At 46.0% G+C, this 12,282-nt stretch overlaps 1 protein-coding gene across 1 annotated transcript; it reads right to left on the bottom strand.

Annotated features, from left to right (window-relative positions):
* Window positions 1-6,382: 6,382 nt before the first annotated feature.
* Window positions 6,383-10,801, bottom strand: LOC113221407 (bifunctional apoptosis regulator-like). The gene is made up of 2 exons (XM_026450734.2): window positions 10,542-10,801; window positions 6,383-7,943 (listed from the first exon to the last, which is right to left on the bottom strand). Exons 1-2 carry the CDS (start codon window positions 10,775-10,777, stop codon window positions 7,751-7,753), a joined length of 429 nt encoding a protein of 142 aa, XP_026306519.1. The 5' UTR covers window positions 10,778-10,801; the 3' UTR covers window positions 6,383-7,750.
* Window positions 10,802-12,282: the final 1,481 nt, after the last annotated feature.

The raw sequence follows: 12,282 nt of genomic DNA, 5'->3' as shown, positions 1-12,282 counted from the left end.
AATAGGGTGTCATTTCCCCAATTTATGTTTTTGAGTGGTTTTTTTTTTCTTTTTTTGACAGAGTTTCGCTCTGGTTGCCCAGGCTGGAGTGCAATGGTGCGATCTCTGCTCACTGCAACCTCTGCCTCCCAGGTTCAAGCGATTCTCCTGCCTCAGCCTCCTGAGTAGCTGGACTTACAGGCATGTATCACCATGCCCAGCTAATTTTGTATTTTTAGTAGAGACAAGGTTTCTCCATGTTGGTCAGGTTAGTCTCGAGCATGGACCTCAGGCGATCCGCTCGCCTCGACCTCCCAAGGTGCTGGGATTACAGATGTGAGCCACCACGCCTGGCCTTGAGTGCTTTGTTGAATATCAGTTAGTTGTACGTGTTTAACTTTATTTCTGGGTTTTCTATTCTGCTCTGTTGGTCTATGTATCTACTTTTATACTAGTACCGTGCTGTTTTGGTTACTATAGCCTTGTAGTATAATTTGAAGCTGGGTAGTGATGCCTACAGATTTTTTCTTTTTCTTTTTTTTTTCTAGACGGAGTCTCACTCTGTCACCCAGGCTGGAGTACAGGGGTATGATCTCAGCTCACTGCAACCTCTGCCCCCCAGGTTTAAGCGATTCTCCTGCCTTAGCCTCCCGATCAGCTGGGATTATAGGCGCACACCATCATGCCTGGCTAATTTTTGTACTTTTACTAGAAATGGGGTTTTACCATGTTGGCCAGGCTGGTCTTGAACTCCTGATCTCAAGTGATTCACCCACCTCAGCCTCTCAATTTGCTGGGATTACAGGTGTGAGACACCGTGCCTGGCCAGATTTGTTCTTTTTTCTTTTTGCTTAAGATTACTTTGGCTATTAGGCTCTTTTTTCTTTGTTTTTGGGTTGTTGTTGTTGTTTTTTTTTTTGAGACAGAGTCTCACTCTGTTGCCCAGGCTAGAGTGCAGTGGCACGATCTCGGCTCACCACAACCTCCGCCTCCCAAGTTTAAGCGATTCTCCTGCCTTAGCCTCCCAAGTAGCTGGGACTACAGGTGGCTGCCACCATGCCTGGCTACTAATTTTTGTGTTTTTAGTAGAGAGGAGGGTTCACCATGTTAGCCAGGCTGGTCTCGAACTCCTGACCTCAGGTGTTTCACTCACATCAGCCTCCCAAAGTGCTAGGATTACAGGCATGAGCCACCGTGTCCAGGATATTTGGCTCTTTTTTAGTTCCATATAAATTTTAGGATTGTCTCTTCTAATTCTGTGAAAAATGATGTTGTTATTTTGATAGGAATTGCACTGAATCTGTAGATTGCTTTGGGTAGTATGGTCATTTTCATTATATTGATTTTTCCAATCCATTAGCATGGGATGTATTTTCATTTGTTTGTGTCATCTATGATTTCTTTCAGCAGTGTTTTGTAGTTCTCTTTGTAGAGATCTTTCACCTTCCTGCTTAAGTATATTACTATGTTTAGGGTAGCTTTTTTTTTTTTTCCAGCTATTATAAAAGGGACTGAGTTCTTGATTTCAGTCTCAGCTTAGTCTTTATTGATGTATAGCAGTGCTATTGGTTTGTAACCTGAGACTGTTGAATTAATTGGTCAAATCTAGGAATCTTTTGGAGGAGTCTTTAGGGTTTTCTAGGTATACAATCATATCATTGGCAGAGGTAGTTTGATCTCCTCTTTTCCCATTTGGATGCCCTTTATTTATTTCTCTTTCATGACTGCTCTGGCTAGGACTTCCAGTACTATGCTGAATAGAAGTGGTGAGAGTGGGCATCCTTGTCTTGTTCCAGCTCTTAAGGGAAATGAATGCTTTCATCTCATCCCCATTCAGTATGATGTTGGCTGTGGGTTTGTCATATATCACTTTTATTATTTTGAGGTATGTTCCTTCTATGCCTAGTATATTGAGAATAAGTATCTTTACAAAAAAAAAAAAATTATTATGGGCTGAGAGTGGTGGCTTGTGCCTGTAATCCCAGCACTTTGGGACGCTGAGGCGGGTGGATCACTTAGCCCAGGAGTTCAAGACCAGTCTGGCAATATGGCAAAACCCCATCTCTACTAAAAATGCAAAATTAGCTGAGCATGGTGGTGGGCCTGTAGTCCCAGCCACATGGGAGGCTGAGGTGGGAGAATGACTTGAGTCCAGGAGGCGGAGGCTGCAGTGAGCCACAGCCTTGCCACTACACTCCAGCCTGGGTGAGAGAGACAGACCTTGTCTCAAAAAATAAATAATTACTATTATTATTTTTATATAAGGGAATCTCCAAATGAAATCGTGTAATATCAGGCCAAGCATGGTGGCTCATGCCTGTAATCCCGGCACTTTGGGAAGTCGAGGCAGGTGGATCACCTGAGGTCAGGAGTTCGAGACCATCCTGACCAACATGGCGAAACCCCGTCTCCACTAAAAATATTTAACAAATTAGCCGGGTGTGGTGGCCTGTGCCTGTAGTCCCAGCTACTTGGGAGGCTGAGGCAGGAGAATCACTTGAACCCGCGAGGCGGAGGCTGCAGTGAGCCGAGATCATGCCACTGCACTCCAGCCTGGGCAACAGAGCGAGCCCCTTCTCAGGAAAAAAAAAAAAAAAGAGAGAGAAAGGAAATCGTGTAATATCGATGCAGAAGAGCAGTATGGCAGGCTGTGGACTCTCCATTTGAAACTTTCAATTTCCTTTTCTGTAAAATGAGGCTGACATCACCTGCTTCCGGGGAGCCATGCAATGGAGATCACATGGTGAACTGTCAAGCATCTCAGCAATGTTAATTTATGACCCGTCCTGCCTCCTGCTTTACTGGTTTCCCTTGAGTCTCTCCAGGTCCCTGCTCTAATCTCAGTTTCCCCACTTCTTCCAGGACCGGCAGAGAACAAATGCCAAGAACTCTTGTGCAAGTGTGACCAGGAGATTGCTAATTGCTTAGCTCAAACTGAGTACAACTTAAAGTATCTCTTCTACCCCCAGTTCCTATGTGAGCGGGACTCGCCCAAGTGTGACTGACTACCTTGACTTGAAATGCTCTTTCGCACAAGGAAATAAAGCGTCCTCTCAGTAATGAACAACAGCATTCAGTTATTTGCAGAAGGGAACCCCAACCAAGTGATAAAGCCACAATCTTGTGTTTGCTTTCTCTCCCAATCCCGGAACTCAGGACTGGAGCCCATGTGGTTTGCAGTTAAAGGCCAAAGTCCTGCGCCTATTTTATAACACTATGACTGTATTTATCACTGTGTTGGGTTTGGTTCCATTTTTGAGGTTCGCTCCATCTTTATGAAAAGGTGGTCTTTGTCTTCTAACCTGCTTGGATGGCTGGTAGTCAAATGTGAACCAACACCTACCGTGTGCCTGGCCATGTTTTATGTTCTAGGTTGCAGCAATCAACAAGACGGCCATACAACGCCCACCCGGTGAAGTTCAAGTCCAATAGCTGTTAGCTTAAGAAAGGGTATTCCCTTATCCCACTACACCTTAAAATGTATTTCCTGTCCTGCAGCGGTGGCTCATTTCTGGAAGCCCAGCACAATGATTACAAAAGTGGTACATACTCATTGCTTTAAAAAAAAAATAAAAGTGCAGAGAAACATAGAGCAGACACAAAAATCATTCCAGTTCCCACAATTCAGAATAATCTGTTAGGATCTATAGTTTTAAAAATGTAGTTCCAGGCTGGGCGCGGTGGCTCTCGCCTGTAATCCCAGCACTTCAGGAGGCCGAGAAAGGAAGACCACGAGGTCAGGAGTTCGAGACCAGCCTGACCAACATGGTGAAACCCCGTCTCTACTAAAAGTACACTAATTAGCCAGGCATAGTGATGCATGTTTGTAATCCCCACCTACTCTGGAGGCTGAGGCAGGAGAATCACTTGAACCCGGGAGGCAGAGGTTGCAGTAAGCTGAGATCGTGCCACTGCACTTCAGCCTGGGCGATGGAACAAGACTCCATCTCAAAAAAAAAAAAAAAAAAAAAAGCAGTTCAGATTACACTGTATGTTTATAAGCTTTTCTCCATGTCATAAAAAATCTTTGGAAACTTCATTTAAAATGTCTGTGTTAGGGTTGGATGAGGTGGCTCATGCCTGTAATCCCAATATCCCAATACTTTGGGAGGCTAAGGAGGGAGGACTGCTTGAGGCCATGAGTTCAAGACCAGCCTGGGCAACACAGCAAGACTCTATCTGTATTTAAAAAAAAAAATTAGTAAGGCATGGTGGCATGCACCTCTAGTCCCAGCTACTTGGGAGGCCGAGGGAAGTAACTCGAGCCTAGGAGTTCAAGGTTGCAGTGAGCTATGATTACATCACTACACTCCCGTCTGGGCAACAGAACAGGACCTTGACTCAAATAAATAAATAAATAAATAATGTATAGATTGACAGTTTTTGGATATTGGAGCTATTTTCTGTTTCCATTAGTGGCTTGATGAGAATGCTTGTAAATAAATCTTCACCACTCCCATCCCCAAAGTGTATTCCTTAGCCCAGATTTGCAGAAATGGCATTTTTGGATCAAAGGATCTGAATATTTTTTGAGACAGGTCTCACTCTATCACCTAGGCTGGAGTGCAGTGGTGCAATTTCAGCTCATTGCAGCCTTGACCTCCTGGGCTGAGGCAGTCCTCACACTTCAGCCTCCCAGGTAGCTAGGACTACAGGTGCATGCACTCGCATCCGGCTAGTTTTTTTATTTTTAGTAGAGATGAGGTTTCGCCATGTTGCCCAGGTTGGTCTTGATCTCCTGGGCTCCAGTGATCTGCCCCCTCTCAGCCTCCCAAAGTGTTAGGATTACAGGTGTGAGCCACCACACCCAGCCGGGTCTGAGTATTTTATTTTTATTTTGTATTTTTTGGAGACAGTTGCCCAGGCTGCCATGCAGTGGGCAATCTCAGCTCACTGCAACCTTTGCCTCCCGGGTTCAAGCGGTTCTCCTGCCTCAACCTCCTGAGTAATTGGGATTACAGGTACCACCACAACACCCAGCTAATTTTTTTTGTATTTTTTTTTACCCCAGAGACAGAGTCCTGCCCTGTCACCCAGAGCAGAAGTGCAATGATGTGATACCGGCTCACTGCAACCTCCACCTCCTGGGTTCAAGCAATTCTCCTTCCTCAGCCTCCCAAGTAGCTGGGATTATAGGCGCACGCCACCACACCTGGCTTTTTATTTTTAGTAGAGACGGGGTTTCACCATGTTGACCAGGCTGGTCTCCAACTCCTCTGACATCGTGATCCACCCCGACTTGGCCTCCCAAAGTGCTGGGATTACAGGTGTGAGCCACTGTGCCCAGCCAAGTTTTTGTATTTTTAGTAGAGATGGGGTTTCACCATGTTGGTCAGGCTGGTCTTGAACTCCTGACCTCAGATCATCCGCCCGCCTCGGCCTCCCAAAGTGCTAGGATTACAGGCATGAGCCACTGCATCCAGCCTGGACTATTTTAGACACCCCCTTTAGACTAAATGTACCCATCCTGCTATGATTGGTAAGAAGAGGTAGAGGCAGCCTGTGACCTCTGATCTGAGTGTGCCTGTCCCTCCTGCTGGTGATAAGGAGTAAGGTCCTGCCCAGCCTATTTGCTCTAGGCCATGGCTTTGCCCCAGTCCCTGAGCAAATGTGGGTATTACTCATCTTTGAAGCAGGGTGTAGAAGCAGGTGGGGACAGTGTGGGAGGCCATGGGATGGAGGTGGATGGCCCAGACCCAGCTTTGCAGCCAGTCAGCACCAGCTTGGTGAGTTTTGCCAGCCAGCCTCCATCTATTCACCTGTAAAGGATACTGGCAACCCCTGGGTGGCATGAGACCAGGGATGTGTAAACACTGCCATATGAGTGTCCATGGGAGGTCACAAGCATTAAATAGGTAAAGTTAAGCAACCCTGGGGCTTGATGTGCAAACACAAGCAGGAAAAAACCCATTTTCCCTTAGAGTGGCTCCTTGGCTCAGTATCTGCATCAGGCTGGGGGATTTAAGCGCATGACTAGATTGACTAGATGATTTTTTTTTTTTTGGAGACGGAGTCTTGCTCCATTACCCAGATGGAGTGCAGTGGTGCGATCTTGGCTCAGTGCAACTTCGGCCTCCCAGGTTCAAGTCATTCTCTTGCCTCAGCCTCCCAAGTAGCTGGGACTATAGGTGCGCGCCACCATGCCTGGCTACTCTTTGTATTTTCAGTAGAGACATGGTTTCATCACATTGGTAAGGCTAGTCTCGAACTCCTGACCTCAAGTGATCCATCCACCCTGGCCTCCCAAAGTGCTGGGATAATAGGCGCGAACCACCATGCTCAGCCCATGACTAGAAGATTCTATCAGGCAATGCAGAAGTTTTGTGTTTTCTAGACAATTGCTTTTTCTCTACATATAGGTTTTATCTGTATAAAAATCTTTATTTTTATTTCAAGTAATTTCTTCAAACTTCCAGATGCAACGTTTGAGTAAAATCTTCACTCAAAGATACAAAGGGTTAATTAATGGTTCACGCAGTCACAAGAGAATATTTCGGATGTAGGCCTATTTCTGCAAGGCCAGTCTTCCGAGATGACATCTCACACCTGCTGTGTTCACATTGGAAGGAAAAAAAGGCCATAGTTCACCTCATTCCATATTTACAATTATAGCACTTGGTGTAATTATACCTGCTGTGTTATACATCAGGATAGGACAATAAAGATTATACAGTGTGAGGTCAATTTATAAAATATTTCCTTGAACAAAAGGACTATCCTGGAATTTATTTTACAGACGAATTTTTTTTTTTTTTTTTGACAGAATCTCCCTCTGTCACCCAGGCTGGAGTGCAGTGGTGCAGTCTCCCTCCCTGCAACCTCCACCTCCTGGGTTCAGGCGATTCCCAATTCCAAGTAGCTGGTATTACAGGTGCACGCCATCACACTTGGCTAATTTTTGTATTTTAGTAGAGACGAGGTTTCACTATGTTGGCTAGACTGGTCTTGAACTCCTGACCTCAAGTAATCTGCCTGCCTCACCCTCCCAAAGTGCTGGGATTACAGGGGTGAGGCATCGCCAAAACAATTTTAAATAACACGGAGGCCACTCAATCTAATGGGAACTGCCCGACATCTCTCTCAATCTCTCCATTCAGAGAAAGGGATCCAGACCTTCAATGATTTCCATAAAGCAAAACAGTAACAAGTCCAGTGACTACAAGTCTAACCATCATTCTAGGTTCAAACTGAATCCTTTGAGTTTTACTCTGAATCCTAGCAACTCTTCAATAAGACAGAATTGTTGATTGAATTTTGGGTGTTCTTCGGTACTTTTTATGTGCAACACTCCATACCTATGACAGAATCTTATCCTTGTTTTCCTAAACTTGACTTAGAGGACAGGCCGGGCCCCAGTAAGCCTGGTCTCGGGCTCTGAGATCTAGGATCCTCTGTCAGTCACTGAGGTTGGGGAGGGGACTGATGTGGCACCCTTATGATGTCACCCACACTGTGTCCACTGAGAACCCTGAGTCTTGCCAGCCGTCGGGGACTGAGCCTCCTAGTCCCTGTGAGGAAGGCGGCTGGGTGGGAAGGGCTGCTGCTGTGTCAGCCAAACAGACAATCCTCCCTGCGCGGATGTCAGTCCCTGCTGATACCACCCACAGGCCGACGGGGAGAGGACATGGTTGGAGCGTTTGACATACAAAGCAGCACCTTGTTTTACTGGGGGTAGAAAATAGGAAGTCTGCTCCCTGCCTCACCCCTCTTAAGCGTCAAGGCTCAGACGTCAGCGGGACTTGAAGAAGAGTCTCAGCCTGGGCAGTGCCAGTCACAACACCTGGGTTTCCAGCCACCGGAGTTCCTTGACCACAAGATCAATGTTAATAATTGGGTTAAAGTACAGGGCCCAGTAAAACAAACAGTTGCAAACAAACTGAGGGATGAGGGGCCAGAACATGGCCACAAAAAGCCCCTGCGTTGATACTTTCCAGAAGTGGCTCCACATCCTCTGAGGCACAGTCCTGAAACAAGAAGAGGCTGAATCAGAGGTGATTCTCATGACCACGCCCAGATGTCCAGGCCCTGGGCCTTTTCTGGGTGCTGGGAAGAGCGTGGCTGCCTGTGCTGAATGTCCTTGTCTTCTGTCCCTGGTGCCTAAGACCTCTGCCTACTCAACCCATCTTTAACTCTCAGGGACATGACCTAGAGGGAGCTTCTTTGTCCCGCACCGGGCAAGGCCTCCCTGTGACAGCCTCAACTTCACCTGCTTCATCACTTTGTTAACACTTACATAATTTTTTTTTTTTTCTTTTGAGACAGGGTCTCATTCCTTTGTCCCGGCTGGAGTGCAGTGATGCAAATGTGGCTCAACTGCAGCCTCAACCTCCAGGTCTCGTGATTCTGCTGAGTAGCTGGGATCACAGGCACACATCACCACATGTGGTTTTTCTTTTTTCTTTTTTTTTTTTTAAGTAGAGATAAGGTGGTCTCGCTATGTTACCCAGGCTGGTCTCAAACTCCTGGGCTCAGGTAATCCTTCCAGCTCATCCTCTGGAGTTGCTGGGACTACAGGTGTGCACCACCATGCCCAGTTAATTTTTTGTATTTTTAGTACAGACAGGGTTTTGTCACATTGCCCATCTTGGCCTCAAGCAATCCTCTTGCCTCCCAAAGTGCTGGGATTACAGGCATTAGCCAAGATGCCTGGCCATCTATTTTTTAACATACATATTTTCTTTGTTAGGCTGTAGGGCCTCACAGTATAGACTGTCTTCTTTACCAAAAGATCTGCCATGCCCAGCAGAGAACCAGGAGTACAGTAGGGGCATAAATATGCGGATTGTGTATAAATAAGTGAGTTTGCTAAATGGAAATAAATAAGGGAGATTCTTTTTTGATTTTTACCTAATGAGTCACCATGGGAAAGGTGAGAGAGATTGTTGGGTTCTCAGAACCATTCATAAGGTTGCAAGTCACAGAACGTCAAGGTAAAAGGCTGCAAGGGTGGCCGTGTTACTTCTGCCTGTCCCTTTCTTCTGGAAACAGCTTCTAAGTTTTTGGGGTTTTTTTGAGATGGAGTCTCGCTTTGTCGCCCAGGCTGGAGCGCAATGACTCAATCTTGGCTCACTGCAACCTCCACCTCCCTGGGTTCAAGCGATCCTCCTGCCTCAGCCTCCTGAGTAGCTGGGATTACAGGCACCCACCACCACGCCTGGCTAATTTTTGTATTTTTGGTAGCGATGACGTTTCACTATGTTGGCCAGGCTGGTCTCAAACTCCTGACCTCAGGTGATCCACCTGCCTTGGCCTTCCAAAATGCTAGGATTACAGGCAAGAGCCACCGCACCCAGCAACAGCCTCTAAGTTTTGGGGATTCTCTCTCCTTTGTTCTTTTCCACGTGGTCTGGGTAGGGCTGAAACCAGCCTCTGGTTGTGGGGTGAGCTCATGCCCCAAGCCTGGGGTAGCCCTGCAGGATTGGGGTGATGGATTGCAGTGGGCATGTGACCCAGGCTGGGTCCATCAGAACAAAGGCGTGTGAGCCCTGAGACCTGTTCCAGTGCCACGGGGAAGGAAGTGCTTGCTTTCTGGAGGTTTGTTAAGCTGCACAGATCAAAGACTGGAGTGGAGAAGCCAAGGGCCCCCACATGAAGAGAGCTGCCTGACGCAGAAAACACAAGAAAGAACAGTGCCATGAGGGACAGAGAAAGAGCCAGTCCTGGTGACAGCGTTTGGGTCTCAGGGTCCAGTCATGCTTGAAGCCTAAGTTATTATTATCCTAGTTGGTGGCAGATCAGGATTAGAACTCATGCCTACAGAATTTCCCATGAGATCTCTTTATGCTCTACCTTACTGCCATTTTCTATAAAGCACCCTGTGGAGGCCACAGCAACTCCATATTGGATGCTAATCTGCCATGTTGACTTCTCACTAACTCCAGTTTGGGCGCAGCCTCTAACATCTCTGGTTTATCTAACGTTTCTTGTGTAAGAACACATATGTCACATAAATCCTGCCCTTAGGTGAAACATCCTTAATGTTCTCGTACTTACCATAAATCCTGAGCCTAAGCAATTGTTCTGCACGTCCCTTCTGAATGAAGAACGTATGCCTCTTCCCTATGTATACAAGTCCTGGGTCTGGGGATCCACCATCTTGTCTCGCTGCCATCCAAGACACAGATAGGGCTTCTGTTTGCAAGGCTTTATTAAATGTTTCTTTCTGAGAAACTGAATGTGTCAGCTTCTTTCTTCAGTCCCTCAGCTTCCTCTGATTTAGGGGATAGGTTTGCACAGGCCTGCCTACCTTAAAAGAGACCCTTTTCTACTTAGTTGCTTATTCCTTGATTATTAAAATCCTTTGACCCCCTCCCCCTGAAATTAAATGGTATATTGCATAAAGACATATAGGAAAATACTTTTAACAATGAGCACCACAATCTCCACCCGCAAAACAAAAGGTAATTGTCCTATTCACTGCTTAAGCTGGGTTTCTCAAAGCAGAGTCTGAAGGGTCTGGGTGGACAGAGGATTTATTTCAAGTGTGAGAAATAAAAAGATCTTTCCCTCACTTGGTATTTCTTTCCCATCCCCAGTTGTGACAACCATTAAAATATACTTACTTCAGTTCACTTCTCGACCAGATTCTCCAAAAGGAAAACAATTCCAGAACTGAGAGTAACATAGCATTGATGATGAGAAACCGTGATGTCCAGTAATGGACCTCCAGCCAGTCCCAAGCAAACTCGGCAATCAGCTGGTATGGAAGGAAGGAGTATTTGACCAGGAACTCTCTCCACTGCTTCCACGTAGGCTCCTTAAGATCCTTGAAAAACAACACACAGATGCAAGAAGTCATGAGGACTGACTTTTACACAAAATACTGTGATGATCAGGCTGCGCATGGTGGCTCACACCTGTAATCCCAGCACTTTGGGAGGCCTAGGTGGGTGGATCACCTGAGGTCAGGAGTTTAAGACCAGGCTGGCCAACATGGTGAAGCCCCATCTCTACTAAAAACACAAACATTGGCCAGGTGTGGTGCTGTGCATCTGTAGTCCCAACTACTCTAGAGGCTGAGGCAGGAGAATCACTTGAACCCGGGACGTGGAGGTTGCAGTGAGTTGAGATCACACTACTGCACTCCATCCTGGGTGACAGAGGGAGACTCCGTCTCAGAAAAAAAAAAAAAAAAAGAAAAGAAATTGTGATGATCACAGTGAGTTCTACATTGATTACAACACACACACACATCCAACAATCTAAAATGAAATTTCCATCCATCACTCATCTTGTAATAATTAGTTCTTTTTTTTTTTTTTTTTTTTTTGACAGAGTCTTTTTCTTTTTCCCCGGCTGGAATGCAGTGGTGCTATCTCGGCTCACTGCAGCCTCCACCTACTGGGTTCAAGTGATTTTCCTGTCTCAGCCTCCTGAGTAGCTGGGATTAAAGGCATACACCACCACGCCTGGCTAATTTTTGTATTTTTAGTAGAGACGGGGTTTTGTCATGTTGGCCAGGCTGGTCTCGAAACTCCTGACCTCAGGTGATTCACCTGCCTCTGCCTCCCAAAGTGCTTGGATTACAGGTGTGAACCACTGCGCCCAGCCATAATGAATCTCAAATTAAGTAAATGTTAGCAAAAAGGTTGAAATGAAATGCTTGTCACATAATTATGGAAGCTCAGAAATACAAATCTAAGCATGAATTATGAATAAATAGAAATAAATTTAAATTAACCAGTGTTTTATTCTCCCATCACTGCATGGGTAGCTTGAACCATTTCCTAAATTCAGCATCGGCTATGGTAGAATAATGGTAGTTTGTGGGAAAATTACAAACACTCCCTCCTCCCTCCGAAAAAAGGTAAATTTTGTGGTGGCAGGAGGAAAAGCTTTCCAATTAGATATTAGCAGATAAAAAATTAGCCTGATGAACAAGCAGAGGCTGTTGGAGCTTGTTAAAATTGAAGGGTTGGGTGCCAGGTGCAGTGCCTCATGCCTATAATCTCAACACTTTGGGAGGGCGAGGTGGGAGGATGGTTTGAATTGAGTAGTTCAAGACCAGGCTGGGCAACATGGTGAAACCCTGTCTGCAAAAAATGCAAAAATTAGCTGGGTGGTGGTGCTCGCCTGTAGTCCCAGCTACTTGGGAGGCTGAGTTGTGAGGATCGCTTGAGTCCAGGAGGTTGAGGCTGCAGTGAGCTGTGGTTGTGCCACTGCACTCCAGCCTGGGAGAAAGAGTGAGACCCTATCTCCAACAATCAATCAATAAATGAAATTAAAGGTCAGGGTCTCTGCACAGCCAGTCTGGTGAGGTAAACAGCAAGTGGAGACTGGGTAATTAGAGGAGGAATGTGCAAG

Source organism: Piliocolobus tephrosceles, unplaced genomic scaffold (assembly GCF_002776525.5).
Source record: "Piliocolobus tephrosceles isolate RC106 unplaced genomic scaffold, ASM277652v3 unscaffolded_24336, whole genome shotgun sequence".
In the NCBI taxonomy this organism is placed as follows: Eukaryota; Metazoa; Chordata; class Mammalia; order Primates; family Cercopithecidae; genus Piliocolobus; species Piliocolobus tephrosceles.
Note: the sequence above shows the minus strand (reverse complement) of the source record. Positions and strands in the feature narration are given on the sequence as shown.